We start from the raw sequence: 18,649 nt of genomic DNA, 5'->3' as shown, positions 1-18,649 counted from the left end.
GGGAGGCCAAGGTGCTCAGATCACGAGGTCAGGAGATCGAGACCATCCTGGCCAACGTGGTGAAAACCCATCTCTACTAAGTATACAAAAATTAGCTGGGCATGGTGGCACGTGCCTGTAATCCCAGCTACTTGGGAGGCTGAGGCAGGAGAATCACTTAAACCAGGGAGTCGGAGGTTGCAGTGAGCCAAGATCGTGCCACTGCACTCCAGCCTGGCAACAGAGCGAGACTTCGTCTCAAGAAAAAAAAAAATTGTTTTTTAGAAACAGGATCTCACCATGTTGCCCAGGCTGGTCTCAAACTCCAGAGGTCAAGCAATCCTACCACCTGAGCCTCCCAAAGTGCTGGGATTATAGACATAAGCCCCCTTGCCTGGCCCCTAAAGACATAAATGAATGAATGAAAGAATGCCACATATTCTGCGGCAGCCCTGCATTTCACACCCACATGAACACACACTCTCATTAAGCTGCATGTGCCAACATTGACTATGCTCCTTTCCCTATTTCAACTGGGCCTGTAATGGAAGGTGTGGAGGTGGCTCTCCTCGCCCCGGCTGTCAGAGCATGCCGGGGTTCCTGTGTGCAGGGACTGGGTCCTGTGTATCCTCCGCCCATGAATGACAACTGGCCAGGACCTCCACGGGTGCTCAGGAAGGAGCTGCTGAACAAGATTCAGGGGCATGTGGGACATCTGTGCTTGTCAGAGGCTGTGCAAGGCTCCGAGAGGGAACAGTTCCAAAGGCAGGTCCAGAAGAATGTTAGAGACTGGGTTTCTTTTGAACAAAAGAGCAGCATGATGTGTTTGGAGAGGGTCGGCCTGCAGGTGTGCATGAGGGATGGGAGGGGAGAGACTTTCCTCCGCAGGTCACAAAGGGCAGGAGAGGGTTAGCACAGTAGGGGCCCAGGGAGGGGTAAGTGGAAAGTTGATTGTTGAGGCAAAATCAATAGGATTTGAAAACAGAGGGACCACTGAGAGGACAGCCATTGTCTGTTTTGAGCCAGGAGAGATTAGGAGGAGGGGGAGCGTCATTACGAGGTATAGGCAAACATAGGCTAATTCTGGGAGCAGCCTTTACCTGGCTCTCCGAGGGTGTCCACTTGCTGTGACTGTCACCCATATCTATAAGACCCAGGTTGTGGGCACAGCACCTCATGAGCATCATTCCAAGTGGGCCCTCCTTGCTCATGGGTGCTGGCAGTGGGAGGAATTAAAACAGATGGCTGGAGCTTCTTTTTTTTTTTGAGACGGAGTCTCGCTCTGTCGCCCAGGCTGGAGTATAGTGGCGCAATCTTGGCTCACTGTAAACTCCGCTTCCAGGTGCACGCCATTCTCCTGCCTCAGCCTCCCAAGTAGCTGGGACTACAGGTGTCTGCCACCACGCCTGGCTAATACTTTTTGTATTTTTAGTAGAGACGGGGTTTCACCGTGTTAGCCAAGATGGTGGAGCTTCTTGAAGATAAAGTAAGATTGTTAGAAAATTGGGTCTCCAGGCTAGGCGTGGGGGCTCACGCCTATAATCCCAGCACTTTGGGAGGCCGAGGTCGGCGGATCACCTGAAGTCAGGAGTTCGAGACCAGCCTGTTCATCATGGTGAAATCCCATCTCTACTAAAAATATAGAAGTTATAATCAATAAGGCCGGGCGCGGTGGCTCAAGCCTGTAATCCCAGCACTTTGGGAGGCCGAGACGGGCGGATCACGAGGTCAGGAGATCGAGACCATACTGGCTAACATGGTGAAACCCCGTCTCTACTAAAAAATACCAAAAAAAAAGCTAGCCGGGCGAGGTGGCAGGCGCCTGTAGTCCCAGCTACTCGGGAGGCTGAGGCAGGAGAATGGCGGGAACCAGGGAGGCGGAGCTTGCAGTGAGCCGAGATCCGGCCACTGCACTCCAGCCTGGGCGACAGAGCGAGACTCCGTCTCAAAAAAAAAAAAAAAAAAAAAGAAGTTATAATCAATAAACGATTTAATTCTCTTGAAAGAAAAGACAAAAAAACAAAAATTAGCCAGGTGTGGTGGTGCATGCTTGTAATCCCAGCTACTTGGGAGGCTGAGGTAGGAGAATTGCTTGAGCCCAGGAGGTGGAGGCTGCAATGAGCTGAGATCGCACCACTGCCCCCGAGCCTGGGCAACAGAGAGTGACTCTTTTTTTTTTTTTTTTTTGAGATGGAGTCTCGCTCTGTCACCCAGGCTGGAGTGCAGTGGTCAGATCTCGGCTCACTGCAAGCTCCGCGTCACGAGTTTACGCCATTCTCCTGCCTCAGCCTCCCGAGTAGCTGGGACTACAGGTGCCCGCCACCTCGCCGGGCTAGTTTTTTTTTTTTTTTTTTTTTTTTTTTTTTTTTTTTTTTTGAGACAGAGTCTCGCTCTGTCGCCCGGGCTGGAGTGCAGTGGCCGGATCTCAGCTCACTGAAAGCTCCGCCTCCCAGGTTTACGCCATTCTCCTGCCTCAGCCTCCCGAGTAGCTGGGACTACAGGCGCCCGCCACCTCGCCCGACTAGCTTTTTGTATTTTTTAGTAGAGACGGGGTTTCACCGTGTTAGCCAGGATGGTCTCGATCTCCTGACCTCGTGATCCGCCCATCTCGGCCTCCCAAAGTGCTGGGATTACAGGCTTGAGCCACCGCGCCCGGCCCGTTTTTTTGTATTTTTTAGTAGAGACGGGGTTTCACCATGTTAGCCAGGATGGTCTTGATCTCCTGACCTCGTGATCCGCCCGTCTCAGCCTCCCAAAGTGCTGGGATTACAGGCTTGAGCCACCGCGCCCAGCCGACTCTGTCTTAAAAAAGAAAAAAGGGGGGGGGGAAATTGGGCCTCCAAACTGGAAGGTTGACTGCCTGCCAATAAAAGGGACACTTTTCCTTTAGCCATTTCAGAAAGAGCCTCGGTGTAGCCCAAAGAGACTGAGTGAGCTGGTGGTGAGGGGCCTTGAGTATGAGGTAGTGGGAACCTGCAGTTCAGCCTGGCACTCGGGGAGAGGGGGTGTTTTCTGAAGCTCTGAGGCCAAGGGCCACAGTGGCCACAGGCTGCAGGGAGGCAGCACCAAGTATAGCCTGAAGTGTCTGCTTAAATAAGTACGTGGAGGCAGAGGAGGGTGTCTATGAAGAGACAGAGCCAAACTTGAGTGATATTCACAAAAGCAGTTTGAGGAATATCCACTCCGATACAGTTCAGCCTCCCAAGGGGATGTATCCTGATGCCCTCATTCCTGGTAATGATTTTTCATAGACGTGGTGATAGAAATTTTAGAAACAGGCCAGGTACAGTGGCGGATCATCAGGTCAGGAGTTTGAGACCAGCCTGGCCAACATAGTGAAACCTTGTCTCTACTAAAAATACGAAAATTACCCAGGCGTGGTGGCATGCACCTGTAGTCCCAGCTACTCGGGAGGCTGAGGCAGGAGAATCGCTTGAACCTGGGAGGTGGAGGTTGCAGTGAGCGGAGATCACACCATTGCACTCCAGCCTGGGTGACAGAACGATATTCCATCTCAAAAAAAAAAAAGCCTGATTCTAAGATAACACTTTTTTTTTTTTTTTTTGAGACCGGGTCTCTCTGTCCTCCAGGCCAGAGTGCACTGGCACTGGCAAGATCTCAGCTCACTGCATCCTCTGCCTCCCGGGTTCAAGCAATTCTCCTGCCTCAGCCTCCCAAGTAGCTGGTATTACAGGCAGGCACAACCACGCTTGGCTAATTTTTGTATTTTTAGTAGAGACAGGGTTTCACCATGTTGGCCACGCTGGTCTCAAACTCCTGACCTCAAGTGATCCGCCCGCCTCAGCTCCCAAAGTGCTAGGATTACAGGCGTGAACCGCTGTACCTGGCCTTGAAGCCTCCTTTTCACCCAGCCCCACCTGCACAAGCTGCAGCTCTAGGCTTTTTACTTGGGAGAATGGGGCGCCATTGGCTATGCTGCCCACAGCAGAATCTGGGAATGACCCTGGACTCTTCTCTGACACCTGTGTCTCAGGGCTCGAATCCTGGGGGTTCTCTGACTGCCCTGTAGCTGACCTGCAGACCCCATAGCTGTGAGGTCTGCCCCTTGACTGCTTCCCCTGCAGTCCAGCCCTGCCCCTGTGCAGGTCCCCTCTCTGCAGAGCTGGAATGGTTTTCCAAATTGTAGGGTCCAGTATTTATCTTGTTTCTCTGCTTAAAATCTTTCAGTGGGTTATTTCATCTTTTCTGGCACTTTCTTCATCAGGCTTTTCCTCTCTAGCTTTATAACAGCACCCCCACCCGACACACAGCCCCCCCACCCACCAGCCACAACAGGCCTACAGCTGCACAGTCCTGGGCCCAGGCCAGCCACGCTGCCGGTGCCAGCCTGCCACTTACCTTTATCAGTGTGCAGCATCTCAGGCACCCCCTCTTCCCCAGCACTTCTGGAGACTTGGTTCAGGGGTTCAGGTGTCCCCAGTAATAGGTGCCTGCCTGGCCCTGCTGCGTGCACACAGCTGTGGCCAAGGTTTGCCCTCATGGGCTACGCCAAACTGCGACCTGTCTCTCCCCATTCCTCCCCAGACTGCGCTCTGAGGATGGCACTTGGACCTATGTCTTAGCGGGGTGCTCAGTGTCTATCATCTAATTTGGTGATAAAGTGGAGTATTCCTTTCTCCCGAAGGGTTCTATGCAAAAATCTTCAGACATAACGCCAGTGCTCACATGTTCTCATGGTTTGTTTTCTCTCCAGAAAATGAATTGTGATTTGTCCCCGTCTCTCTTATCTAGTGGTAAGCATCTGTGGCATTCAGGACGAAGATCCCCCTGACGCCCAGCTCCTGAGGCTGGATAACATGCTGCTGGCCGAGGGCGTGTGCAGGCCCGAGAAGAGAGGAAGAGGAGGAGCGGTGGCCGGGGCCGGCACAGCAACACCAGGTGGCTGTCCAAATGACAATAGCATTGAGCACTCTGACTACAGGGCCAAGCTGTCCCAGATCCGACAGATTTACCACTCTGAGCTAGAGAAATATGAACAGGTGATCTTTCTGCATGGAAGAGTTTCTGTCATGTGAATGCGCATTTGTCAAAGCGAAACACGGAACGCTAACCTACCTTTCTTTCGTGGCGCAGAACAGGGAGTCCATGCAGTTGGTCACTGCAGAGGTGGCCGATTTTTACTGAAAACCCTTTCCATTTACTTAACAGTCACCCGCCAGTTTGTGAGCCACAGGGGGTGGCAGGCAGCCGCTCCACTGTGGAACCTGCTGCCCCGTGCCACCCTGCTGCCTAGTCACAGGCCGGCGTGTCTGTGCTCCCACCCCAGGCATGTCGTGAGTTCACCACGCACGTCACCAACCTCCTCCAGGAGCAGAGCAGGATGAGGCCCGTCTTCCCTAAGGAGATTGAGCGCATGGTCGGCGCCATTCACGGCAAGTTCAGCACCATCCAGATGCAATTGAAGCAGAGCACCTGTGAGGCGGTGATGACCCTGCGCTCGCGGCTGCTCGATGCCAGGTCAGGGCCGCATGCACCCGAGACCTCAAGGGCCGGCTCTGAGGGACTGGAGGGAAGTAGTCCTGGCTTGGGTTGAAGACAGCCCTGGAGGCTGTGTCCGCAGTCACAGTTGGAGGCCTCGCATAGCCTCTTGGGAGGAAGGCCCGAAGTATTGCTGTTTTCATTTTTATTTATTTTTATTTTGTTTTGGTTTTATTTATTTATTTGAGACTGAGTCTCATGCTGGTGCCCAGGCTGGAGTGCAGTGGTGCGATCTCGGCTCACTGTAAACTCCGCCTCTTGGGTTCAAGCGATTCTCTTGCTTCAGCCTCCCGAGTAGCTGGGATTACAGGCACCCGCCACCATGTCTGGCTAATTTTTGTGTTTTTAGTAGAGATGGGGTTTCACTATATTGACCAGACTGGTCTCGAACTCCTAACCTCAAGTGATTGCTGTTTTCAGAACTACTGGAAAATCATACTCAGAACTAGAGGTGGGGGCGGTACTAGAGTCCTAGCATATTAACGCTGACTAAGGCTGGCTGTTTTTGCAGGCGCAAGCGGCGGAATTTCAGCAAGCAGGCGACGGAAGTGCTGAATGAGTATTTTTACTCCCATTTGAACAACCCTTACCCCAGCGAAGAAGCCAAAGAAGAGCTGGCCAGAAAGGGCGGCATCACTGTCTCCCAGGTGACGTTCTCTCCTGCCATGCCTCCCCACGCCTGGGAGGAGTGGATGATTAGGTCCCATGGGGACACCCAGGGAAGTTCGCTAAATGTGTGCAGAGGCCAGGCACGGCTGCTGGAATCCCAGCGCTTTGGGAGGATGAGGTAGGAGGTTCGCTTGAGTCCAGGAGTTCAAGACCAGCCTGGGCGACATAGTGAGACACTGTCTCTACAAAAAATTTAAAAAATTAGCTGGGCTTGGTGATGTGTACCTATGGTCTCAGCAACTTGGGATGCTGAGGTGAGGGGATCACTTGAGCCCAGGAGGGTGAAGCTGCAGTGAGCTATGATGGGGTCACTACATTCCAGCCTGGATGATAGAGTGAGACCCTGTCTCTGAAAAACAAAAAAAGTGTGGAACAGGAGCCAAGTCTCCCTACTGTGAGTCAGCCAGACTGGCTCAGATTCAGGCTCTGCATTACAAATGTGGGACTCTAGCACTCTCCCCCTTCATCTGTGAGGCAGGGGTGCAAGTGCACCCACAGAGAGACCTGGGAACTTCCTGAGGGATGCAGATGGAATGTGAGGTCCCAGAGGTGATGCTGTGGAGTGTGAGCTCCCTGAGGGTTACAGACAGAGTGTGAACTCCCTGAAGGATACAGATGGAGTGTGAGCTGCCTGGGGGATACAGATGGGGTGTGAGCTCCCTAAGGGACACAGATGGAGTGTGAGCTCCCTGAGGGATACAGATGGAGTGTGAGCTCCCTGGGGGTTACAGATGGAGTGTGAGCTCCCTGAGGGATACAGATGGAGTGTGAGCTCTCTGAGGGATACAGATGGAGTGTGAGCTCCCTGAGGGATGCAGAGGGATAAAGATGGAGTGTGAGCTCCCTGAGGGATACAGAGTGTGAGCTCTCTGAGGGATACAGACAGGGTGTGAGCTCCCTGAGGGATACAGATGGAGTGTGAGCTCCCTGGGGGTTACAGATGGAATGTGAACTCCCTGAGGGATACAGATGGAGTGTGAGCTCCCTGAGGGATGCAGAGGGATACAGACAGAGTGTGAGCTCTCTGAGGGATACAGATGGAGTGTGAGCTCCCTGAGGGATGCAGAGGGATAAAGATGGAATGTGAGCTCCCTGAGGGATACAGACAGAGTGTGAACTCTCTGAGGGATACAGATGGAATGTGAGCTCCCTGAGGTGATTCAGGTGGAATGTGAACTCCCTGAGGGATACAGGGGGGTGTGAGCTCCCTGAGGGATCCAGATGGAGTGTGAGCTCCCTGAGGTGATTGAGGTGGAGTGTAAGTTCCCTGGGGGATGCTGTGGAGTGTGAGGTCCCTAAGGTGATGTGGTAGGGAGTATGAACTCCCTGAGGTGACGTGGTAGGAGTGTGAGCTCCCTGACTCTATAGCCTGGTAGGCAGCCACCAGTGTCCTCTGTGGAACCGGGGATGAAGGAGGGAGACACTAAGACCAAGAGGCTAAGAAACATTTCTGAAGGTTTTAGCATGGGAACAGTAAGTCCAGGCAGCCTACAGCAGCAAGCCAGGTCCAGGCCATACCCCCGCAGCAACATGAGTGTGTGGAATAGGCCCTGGGTGCCGCCCTCCCACCCGGAAAGGCACAGCCCCACAGCTTCTGTGGCAGCAGTAATGGCAGGCGCTGACCCACAGCATGGCTTGCTGCATGTCACCACAGCCCTCCCTACTTTGTAGTTGGAGGGGCTGAGTTTCTAGTCCTTCACCATCACGCTCTGCCCCAATTCAGACTAAGTCCAGTCAAGTCTCTGTGACAGACAGCAATTGGAACCCCTCAGGGTCACGCAGGCAGCAAAACATCCTGAGGTCATAGTCACATCTCACTCTGCTCATCGGGATCTGCTGTGGTGTCAGAAAAAAGGCCAGAGCTGGAGCAAGGGGCTGCACCTCTGGGTCTTCAAGGCCCCTGGAGAAGCGTGAGACATTTGGCCCCCCAAGGAACAATTGTCTGGAGGACAACCAGGGCCGCTTCAACCAGGATGGAGCCTCTGGGGCCTCCCATGTGGATCCAGAGAAGGCTGCTCACACCCCAGGGGAAGGCAGACACTATTTTTAGAACAGAGAGCACACAGACAGGGATCCTTCTTTTTTTTTGTTTGTTTTTTTTATTTTTTTTATTTTATTTTTATTTTTTATTTATTTTTTTATTTTTATTTTTTTGGGGATCCTTCTTTTTACAGTTAACATTGCAAGGATAATGTAAGTACACCAAAGAAAAAAATGTTGGCCAGGCATGGTGGCTCATGCCTGAAATCCCAGCACTTTGGAGGCCAAGGCAGACGAATCACCTGAGGTCAGGAGTTCGAGACTAGCCTGGCCAACATGGTGAAACCCCGTGCCTACTGGAAATACAAAAATTAGCCAGGCTTGGTGGCACGCGCCTATAATCCCAGCTACTGAGGACACTGAGGCAGTAGCCTCAGTGATTCAAGTGAGAATCACTTGAACCTGGGAGGCGGAGGTTGCAGTGAGTTAAGATCATGCCACTGCACTCCACACTCCAGCCTAGGTAACAGAGTGAGACTCTGTCTCCAAAAAAAAAAAAAAAAAAAAAAGGTACAAAAATTAGCCAGGCTTGGTAGCGCGTGCCTGTAGTCCCAGCTACTGGGGAGGCTGAGGCAAAACTTGAACTGGGAGGCAGAGGTTGCAGTGAGCTGGGATCGCGCCACTGCACTCCAGCCTGGGTGAAAGAATGAGACTCCATCTCAAAAAAAAAAAAAAAAAAAGTTTGAAGTAGCAAAGGTCATCCACAATCCTCCTCTGTCCCTTGGCTGTTTCATTTCTGTTTGTTATTACACTATGTGTTTATTTTACTTGCTTTGGGATACTGAAATGTGGCCCTGGGTGGGCATCTGAGGACGTCTCCATGCCTGTAGGAAGGCGTTAGCCTTGGGGTGCTCACCCATGTGAATCTGCCCAGGGGACATTTTTGTTGTCACGACTGGAGGAGGGAGGTGCTCCTGGCACCCAGTGTGTGGAGGCCAGGGATGCCGCTCAGCACCCTGCAGTGCCCAGGACGGCCCCCACAGAGCAGATGGACCCCAAACATCAGCAGTGCCTCCAAAGGTGACAAGCCCCTCCCTGGGGGACTCCAGTGCCAGTTTGCAGTCAGAGTTGGGCTGATTCCACCTTGGTGGTGGACCAGCTCCTTCTTCTCCTGCCTCTGCTTTCATACAGCAGGGATGATAACAGCTGCCTCCCAGGTCCTCATGAGGATGAGGCAGAACAATATATGAGGCTGGGCCTGGAATCCCAGCACTTTGGGAGGCCAGGGTGGGAGGAGCTCTAGAGCCCAGGAGTTTGAGACCAGCCTGGGCGACAGAGCAGGACCCTATCTCTAAAAAAAATTCTTTTTTTTTTTTTTTGAGACAGTCTCCCTCTGTCGCCCAGGCTAGATTGCAGTGGTGCAAACTTGGTTCACTGCAACCTCTGCCTCCCAGGTTCAAGGGATTCTCCTGCCTCGGCCTCCTGAGTAGCTAGGATTACAGGTGTGCGCCACCACGTCCAGCTAATATTTGTATTATTAGTAGAGACAGAGTTTCTCCATGTTGTCCAGGCTGGTCTCAAACTCCTGATCTCAGATGATCCCCCTACCTCAGCCTCCCAAAGTGCTGGGATTATAGGCGTGAGCCACCACACCCGGCCAAGAAACAATTTTTTAATTAAAATTAAGAAAAATATATGAATATATGAGGAGTGCTTAGCCTAGCACCTGGTACATTCCAACTACTCCTTCAGAGTTCACCTTGTTTTCATTTGATAAGTTTGGGATTCGATCACAGTTACTGGATCCCCAGGTCTCCCTGGCTCTCACTTTTCCTGAAGCGAACACGGAAAGTAACCTGCCGCCTGCTGCAATGGCAGCCAGAGGCGCTGTCCCTCCCCGCCCATCTCAGTCTCGTTTTCCTTCCAGCCCCATCCCAGGTCCAAGTTCCAGCAACAAAGGTTTTAGGCAGCAGAGTTCTAAGACATGCCGGCTCCAGGGTGTCCTCAACCCATGTGGACATCTCCCTGGGTCTGTGGTCCAGAGGGCACCACCTCAGTCCCTATCTCTTCACAGCCCCAGGGTGCAGTGTTGTCTTGTAAGGCAGTGGGAGCAATGGGCACCACAGGGAACCCACAGACTGCGTCGTGTCTCAGAAGTTGCCAGGTCAGCTCCTCCAGTGACTCCTGTGTGTCCACAGGTCTCTAACTGGTTTGGCAACAAAAGAATCCGGTATAAAAAGAACATGGGGAAGTTTCAAGAAGAAGCTACCATTTACATGGGTAAAACAGCTGCGGATACCACCGAAGTTGGGGTCCCAGGGAACCATGCCAGCTGCCTGTCAACACCCAGCTCCGGTGAGTGAGGCTGGCCCAGGGACAGTCATCTGTACCCACGTGGACGGCCACTGAGCTGCATCTGGGGAGGCCACAGTGGGACTATATCGCCCTTCCCCCAGTGGTCAACTCTGTGTAACTCTTTGCTCTGTTTCAACTGTGAGAGTTCTGTTCCTCTTGGCCATGAACCCAACTAACAGATACCTGTGCTTTGGGGACAGAATGGTGATACTGATAAGAAAAGACATGAAAGTGCTGGGCACGGTGGCTCACGCCTGTAATCCCAGCACTTTGGGAGGCCGAGGTGAGTGGATCACCTGAGGTCAGGAGTTTAAGACCAGCCTGGCCAACATGGTGAAACCCTGTCTCTACTGAAAATACAAAAAAAAAATTAGCCGAGCATGGGCTGGGTGCAGTGGTTCATGCCTGTAATACCAGCACTTTGGGAGGCCGAGGTGGGCGGATCACGAGGTCAGGAGATCGAGACCATCCTGGCTAACATGGTGAAACCCCGTCTCCAATAAAAATACAAAAAATTATCTGGGCATGGTGGTGGCGGGCACCTATAGTCCCAGCTACTTGGGAGGCTGAAGCAGGAGAATGACGTGAACCTGGGAGGCAGAGCTTGCAGTGAGCCAAGATTGTGCCACTACACTCAAGCCTGGGTGACAGAGCAAGACTCCATCTCAAAAAAAAAAAAATTAGCAGGGCATGGTGGCGAGCGCCTGTAGTCCCAACTACTCGGGAGGCTGAGGCAGGAGAATCACTTGAACCCAGGAGGCAGAGGTTGCAGTGGGCCGAGATCATGTCACTGCACTCCAGTCTGGGTGACAGAACAAGACTGTCTCAAAAAAAAAAAAAAAAAAACAAGACAGGAAAGGACATTAGCAGTGTGGTGGGGAGGACCCCACTGGCCTCCCTGGGGTGGGGGCTGAGGAGCAGAGGCCAGATGCTGAGGAGGAGCAGGAGCCACATTCGAGGCCTCCTGTCGGCTGAGGGGCTGGGCGGGTCCCACCCAAGGAGGTGCCACGACTGTGCCCACCCCAGCTCCCACCTCTTCCAGGTTCCTCTGGACCCTTCCCGCTCCCCAGTGCTGGGGAGGCCTTCCTCACCCTGCGGACGCTGACCTCTCTCCAGCCTCCTCCTGGGGGAGGCTGCCTGCAGTCCCAGGTGAGTCTCAGGCACCATCCCACAGCGCCCAGGTAGGTGGCAGGTCCTCAGAAAGGCCGTCTTGTCAGTCAGCCCTCAGCCTTGGGGCAGCTCCCCCAAAGGTCCCAGCAGTCACACAGGCCATGCTGTGTGGCCACCACTGGGGCACAGCTCTGCAGGGCCCCACTCTGTAATGACTGTGCCCTCCCCCACCTCCACCTGTCACCACTGCAGCCGCTGGGAACAGTCAGTGGGAATGAGCCCCAAGATGAGGGCTGTGGCTGTGGAGGGGAAGGGCGCCTCCTAAAGGAGTGTGGAAGGACATGGTGTCCTTCCCTCAAGAGGGAGGGGCAGGCAGCAAGCAGAGGAGAGACAGGACCTTCCCTTGGGCTCAGACCTGGTGCCCTCAGTGCCGCAGCTTGGCCAGGAAGTCAGGTCTTGTGCCAGCACCTCCTCTCCTGCTGCTCTGATGGGGAACTGAGGGCACCCTGCTTGACCACAGTGAGGATTCGTTTTGGCGACCGTGAAGAAAAGGAGCCAGGGGTCTGAGGCAGCTGACACACCCACCCCACCGAGGCCCCATGGCCTCCCACTCCCCCTTGGTGGCCACAGGGGCCTGACCCCAGCGGCAGGGGAGGCCACAAGTGGGGACCGTCTTGAAGACACTGCGGAGGCCCAGGTGTGACATGCCCAGCACAGGCGCAAGGCTGTGCAGCGTGTGCCAGGGCCCTGCAGAGCCGAGTGCCCCTCCCAACTCACCACTCTCTCCCAGGGGCTCAGAGAACAGATGCCCCTTGTGCCATCTGTGGGGTCCCGCCTGGTCCTGGGAAGCTCACGTCCCACACTGCCCTGCTGTGGCAGCTGCCCCCCATCACCATGCAGCCCCCAGCCAGGGACACACGCGAGGGGCCTCACCTTGCCCTTTGCACCCCTGGGACCTGACTACACGCCAGCAGCTGTGCATCCACCCCAGTGCAGAGTGCCCCCTGGGTGGTGCTCCCACACTCATGGGCAGAGCAGTCCCAGCCACTTCCTTAGCCTGTACGGTGCCCACCATAGTGGGGGTGGGTCCTGTGGACAAACGTCTTAGCACCCTTGGACCTGACGCCATCTCTGCACTGCAAACAGAGCTCCCACCCCTCATGACAAGTGGATGCCTCCTGTCCTCCTTGCTGCCCAGTCAGACCAGTGTTGGGCCAGGTTTCAGAACCCCTTTTTCCTACCGAGTCTCACCATGACACTCCAGGCGTCGCCATGGGCTCCAGGCCTGACCTTGTCTCCCTGCCCCTCACCGGGCAGGAGCCCTTGCTGTACCCGATGCCAGTCAGTCCTTTGCCCAAGCCCCAGGGAAGCCACTAGAGGCCAGTTTTCCTGCCAGGGAAGCTCGTCCATGTCCCATATCAGGTGGCAAGGCCAGCTGTGACCCAGGGCTGACCCCTCCATCCCTTCCCTCCTCCACTGGGTTGGAGGTCATCTGTGGATCTTTTTCAAGCTTTCCCAGGGACCCCGGAGGCTCCGCCTGCGGCACGAGAGCTGGGTAGTCACCAGTCTCACGGCCACCCCTCTGATGCTCGATCTCTGTCGTTTCAGACCCAGGGTAGCTGGCAGCGGTCCACCCCCCAACCTGCAACTGCGTCACCTGCTGGAGACCCTGGCAGCATCAACTCCAGTGTGTCTGATTAAGTTTTGGGGATAAGCAGGAAAGAGCACCGCGTGAGCTGCCATGTATTGCCAGCCCTTGCGTTGTTACTGAAAGTGCCGCCAATGACCTCAGAAAACCCAGATGGGTGGTGGTGCCCATGAGCCCCTCCTCCTCAGCCGGGCCCATGGCGCTGGCTCATGTGTCTGCTGGGACTCCAGATGGCCTGAAACGCTACTCATTCTCCCACCTCAGTTTGTTTTTTTGATAGTAATTTTATGGTAACGCTACGAATTGTCTGTTCTAGGACTTGGCACAGATTTTCCCGTTAAAATTTTTGACTTATTTTAATTCTGATGTCTGTTCACCAGATTTGTTTTGGGTGGTAGTTGACACCGGTCACAGCTGCAGTGTCATGTGTGCTGTGATTCTGTCACTCATCTGCGCCGCTCAGGCACCAACTCCCAACACTATCTTCTGTGGAATCGTATCATTCTGTTCTGATTTTAAAATGTCCTGACTGGGCGCAGTGGCTCATGCCTGTAATCCCAGCACTTTGAGAGGTTGAGGTAGGAGGAATGCTTGAGCACAGGAGTTTGAGACCAGTCTGAGCAATGTAGTGAGACCTCGTCTCTACAAAAAAAAATTCTGCTTTCAGAATTTTTTTTTTTGAGACAGATTCTTGCTCTGTCACCCATGCTGGAGTGCAGTGGTGTCATCTCGGCTCACCACAACCTCTGCCTCCCAGGTTCAAGCAATTCTCCCACCTCAGCCTCCCAAGTAGCTGGGATTACAGGCGCCTGCCACTATGCCCAGCTAATTTTTTGTGTTTTTGGTAGAGATGGGGTTTCACAATGTTAGCCAGGCTGGTCTGGAACTCCTGAGCTCAAGTGATCCGCCTGCCCCAGCCTCCCAAAGTGCTGGGATTATAGGCGTGAGCCACCGCACCCAACCCCCGCCCCCAAATTTTTTTAATTAGCTGAGCATGGTGGCACATGCCTGTAGTCCCTGCTACTCAAGAAGCTGAGGCAGGAGAATCACTTGAGCTCGGAATGTTGAGGCTGCAGTGAGCTGAGATCACGCCACTACACTCCAGCCTGGGTAACAGAGTAAGACCCTGTCTCAATTATATATATTTATTTATACGTTCAGAACTCAGAATTTTACAGGGAATTAGTTTTGCACTTTTTTCGGGTTTTGCTCTATTTGCTGTTTTGCTGGGGCTTTTTGTTTTGTTTTGTTTTGTTTTTTGAGACAGAGTTTTGCTCTGTCACCCAGGCTGGAGTGCAGTGGCACAATCTCGGCTCACTGCAAGCTCCGCCTTCCGGGTTCGTGCCATTCTCCTGCCTCAGCCTCCGGAGTAGCTGGGACTACAGGTGCCCGCCACCACGCCCGGCTAATTTTTTCTATTTTTTAGTAGAGATGGAGTTTCACCATGTTAGCCAGGATGGTCTCGATCTCATGACCTCGTGATCCGCCTGCCTCAGCCTTCTAAAGTGCTGGGATTACAGGTGTGAGCCACCACGCCCGGCCAAAAAATTTTTTTAAAGGGTAAGCTTTATGTTATGTATATTTTACCACAATTTAAAAGAAAAAAGAAAAAAGATAAAAAGACCTTCTCTTGGAAACTGGCCCTGAACCCGCCCCCCACAACTTTTGTGTGTGTTTCTGATAACTTCTGTCCTCTGTCCGGAACGTAGCTCACAAGAGCAGGGACACGCCTTCTGGGTCTTGGGCTGCAGGGGGCCATGAGGCAGGCAGACTGGATGTGACAACAGGAACTTAGGGCGGGGACAGGAGTTGCTTTCATCTCCCGGCTGCAAATGGTAGAAAGCCCAGCCACACCACTGTGGGGAGGGAATCCCATGTCAAGGCTAACTTGGTTATGAGCAGGACATGGGCAGAGGCATCCCGACTCCAGGCCTCTAGTTCCCACCCAGTCATGCCTTGGGCCCCACAACACCCCAGGCTGCATAGAACCCAGGGCCCTGGTTCTTGGTGCCACCCAGCACCCAAACAGGAATTGGAGGATGCCAAGCTCCAAGCCGTGCACAGCAGTGGGCCAACAGGACATTAGGCACAGCATGCAGGAAAAGCACTCGGGAAGTTTATCATTTTTTTTTTTTTTTGAGACGGAGTCTCGCTGTGTCACCCAGGCTGGAGTGCAGCGGCGTGAATCTCAGCTCACTGCAACCTCTCCCTCCCAAGTTCAAGCAATTATCCTGCCTCAGCCTCCTGAGTAGCTGGGAATACAGGCGCCCACCACCAGGGCCAGCTAATTTTTATATTTTTAGTAGAGATGGAGTTTTGCCATGTTGGCTAGGCTGGTCTTGAACTCCTGACCTCAAGTGATCCGACTGCCTTGGCCTCCCAAAGTGCTAGGATTACAGGACTGAGTCACCATGCCGGCCTACTTATTTATTTAGACATAGGGTCTTGCTCTGTCACCCAGGCAGGAGTACAGTGACATACCTCACTGCAGCCTTGAACTCCTGAGCTCAAGCGATCCTCTCACCTCAGCCTCCTAAGTATCTGAGACTATAGACACGCACCGCAACCTCCCCCTCCTGGGTTCAAGCAATTCTCCTACCTCAGCCTCCCAAGTAGCTGGGATTACAGGCGCCCGCCCTCATGCCCAGCTAATTTTTTTATTTTTGTAGAGATGGGGTTTTGCCATGTTGGCCAGGCTGGTCTTGAACTCCTGACCTCAGGTGATGTACCCGCCTCAGCCTCCCAAAGTGCTAGGATTACAGGTGTGAGCCACCACGCCTGACCTGGGACCTGCATGTTAAATGGGGCCACTGGCAGCGTTGTAGGGACTCCCGGTGGCCTGTGGGCACGTGGATTCAAGCAAGAATCCCCAGCAGATCCCAAAACCAGTGGGGGACCATTTGAGGAGGGAGTCAGTGATGTCCTCACCTTCCTCAACTAAGTGCTAGGGAAACCGAGGCACAGAGAGGGAGCCCTGGTGATGTGTACAGTCCCCTGCCCTCGCATTGTCGATTCCCCAGCCTCCCACCTTGCCCACCTACCTGGGACCCTCACGGGCCCATAGTGGCTCCTCCAGCTTCCACCGGACACCCTCAACCTGGTCCAGCCCAACCTGCCAGAGCCCCAGACAGGGCAGAAGTCCTGGGTTGGAGTCCTGCCTCTGCACCCTGCGTGCTGCCCTGTCTCCCTGAGCCCATTTGCCCCTCTGTAAAATGGGCACAGCGGGAGTTCCTGCCCGAAGGGCTTGGTGGCAATCCCATGAGCACAGAAAGGTGCTGACGGCTGTGTCCATGCAGGGTACTCTCGAAAGGTCTGGGATTCTGTTATTCCTTCTTGTCTGTGGGGACATCCAGGCTGGGAGAAGGGGGCCGCTCATCTGCCAGGTTGGGAGAGCTGAAGGGTAGAACGGGAGGGTGGACCGGCCCCATCTCCCTGCCCCTTCTCTACTGGGCCGCCAGGGGGCGATCTTACAACGGAACAGGATCCGGGCATCTCCCTCTTCTCTGACCCCCTCACTGCCCCTGAATAAGCTCATTCCCGCCGCAGGGAGGGCCTCTGCACTGGCATTCCCTCCTCCTGGCTAACTGCTGTACCCCTCCCTAAGACCCCTCGGAGCCCCCGACCCCCTCCTAGCCCTCCCTAGCTTTCTTTTCCCTGAGCTGCCTCTCCTCACCGCCAGCCGGCGTCCTGCGACCTCAGCCAAGGGGCTAGGGGCGTCCGCAGGGGCAGGTGCTTGTCTTCCTCCTGGCGCTGGTTCCCTCTCCTGGGATAGAGACGGGCAACTCAGGAAGCCGCGGGCGTAGCTCCAGTCACTCTCGGTCCGTCGCCCCGACCCTCGGCCCGGAATCGCCCCCTGCCCCAAGTAACGGGGTAAGGGGCTGGGCCGTGTGACCCTAGGGACGGTGCTGCCCCTCCCTGGGTCGCAACCTTGCGTCTGCCTGCCCCATGGGGGTTTTTGGACAGAAGCGGATCCCGACGACGGTTGAGGGATGAGGAGAGGCGTGGTGTGTGGGGAGGAGGTCTCTGGCATCAGTCACCCCACGTGGGTCACAGGTCGAAGTAACCTGCAGCGTTCGGTTTACTTTCGCGATCTCTCCTGGGAGAGGGGAAGAATCAGACGACTGGGCGGGCAAGTGGCCTCGGTCCACCAGGACTCCGCCCCTCACCTGTCCCCGCCTTCTCTGGGACCTCTGCCTTTGATTCTAGATCCTTTGATTCTAGATACTGACTCTGGCCCTGCCCTGCATATGGCTACATCCCACTGGTGCTCTGGCCCCAACGTATCCTGGCCCTGCCCCTCATCCCCCCCACCCCCCGCCGCGGCCCCTCGCCTGCCTCCCTCCTCCACTCTAGCCCCCTGCTGTGGCTCTGAGCCTTCTCCACCTCAAGGGAAGCCATCAGGGTCACCTGGGACAGAGGGCGGGTCAGAAACTGGGGTTCTGGTCCTAGGGTGAGGATTGGCTGCTATCCCTGATCCCTAGACCACCTTCCCAGGCCCTGGGCCAGTGGGGCTTAGTTCCAAAACCCTTTCAGGTTCCCCTCCAACCTCAAAGAATGGGCACAACCACACACATTCCCAGGGCCGCCAAGAAGCGTAGGACCTTGAAAATATGAGTTCAGGGCTGGGTGTGGTGGTTCACCCCTGTAATCCCAGCACTTTGGGAGACCCAGGCAGGCGGATCACTTGAGGTCAGGAGTTCGAGACCAGCTTGGGCAACATGGTGAAACCCCACCTCTACTAAAAGTACGAAAATTAGCCAGGCATGGTGTCAGGTACCTGTAATCCCAGCTAATTGGGAGGCTGAGGCAGGAGAATTGCTTGAACCCGGAAAAAAGGAAAAAGAAAAGAAAATAGGAGTTCCGAGGCCCCTCACATGGGAATTCAAAGACTTTCCATACCCAAACCCTAGTAGACATTTCCACATCCCCTGGACCATGCATTGGGAGGATTTAGAGGGCCCCAAACCCAGGTCACGGAGGTATGCTCAGGCCAAGTGAGGTGTGCAGTGGCAGCTTCAAGGCCCCCATATGCAGTTTCAATGTCCCCCATATACAGTTTCAAGGTCTCCCTCATATAGTTTCAAGATGAAAGTTTTGGCAGGGTGTGGTGTCTCACACCTGTAATCCCAGCACTTTGGGAGGCCGAGGGGGGCAGATCAATTGGGGTCAGGAGTTCAAGACCAGCCTGGTCATCATAGTGAAGCCCTGTCCCTACTAAAAATACAAAAAATAGCTGGACATAGTGGTGCCTGCCTGTAATCCCAGCTACTCAAGAGGCTGAGGCAGAAGAATCACTTGAACCCGGGAGGTGGAGGTTGCAGTGAGCCGAGATTGCACCAGAGCCAGACTCTGTCTCAAAAAAAAAAGATGGAAGTTTCTAGGGTCCCTTCATCAGTGCTTGGCAAAGCC

The 18,649-nt window shown here is 54.2% G+C and overlaps 2 protein-coding genes across 2 annotated transcripts in view; one reads left to right on the top strand and one right to left on the bottom strand.

The window, feature by feature from the left end:
• PBX4 (PBX homeobox 4) overlaps positions 1–13,603 on the top strand; it is a 57,373-nt gene extending 43,770 nt beyond the window's left edge. Inside the window, exons 3-8 of the mRNA XM_010386720.2 lie at positions 4,732–4,979; positions 5,267–5,457; positions 5,990–6,125; positions 10,326–10,482; positions 11,525–11,631; positions 13,201–13,603. Of these exons, the coding sequence (XP_010385022.2) occupies positions 4,732–4,979; positions 5,267–5,457; positions 5,990–6,125; positions 10,326–10,482; positions 11,525–11,631; positions 13,201–13,293 (932 nt within the window). The 3' untranslated portion in view covers positions 13,294–13,603. The remainder of the gene's footprint in view (positions 1–4,731; positions 4,980–5,266; positions 5,458–5,989; positions 6,126–10,325; positions 10,483–11,524; positions 11,632–13,200) is intronic.
• Positions 13,604–15,953: 2,350 nt separating this feature from the next.
• LOC115899270 lies at positions 15,954–17,345 on the bottom strand. Its single transcript, XM_030937079.1, has 2 exons — positions 16,914–17,345; positions 15,954–16,616 (listed from the first exon to the last, which is right to left on the bottom strand). The coding sequence occupies exons 1-2, from the start codon at positions 17,268–17,270 to the stop codon at positions 16,278–16,280; spliced, it is 696 nt and encodes a 231-aa protein (XP_030792939.1). The 5' UTR covers positions 17,271–17,345; the 3' UTR covers positions 15,954–16,277.
• Positions 17,346–18,649: the final 1,304 nt, after the last annotated feature.

Source organism: Rhinopithecus roxellana, chromosome 8, assembly GCF_007565055.1.
Source record: "Rhinopithecus roxellana isolate Shanxi Qingling chromosome 8, ASM756505v1, whole genome shotgun sequence".
Taxonomy (NCBI): domain Eukaryota; kingdom Metazoa; phylum Chordata; class Mammalia; order Primates; family Cercopithecidae; genus Rhinopithecus; species Rhinopithecus roxellana.
The sequence above is the reverse complement of the archived record's forward strand: the minus strand, read 5'-3'. Positions and strand labels throughout refer to the sequence as shown.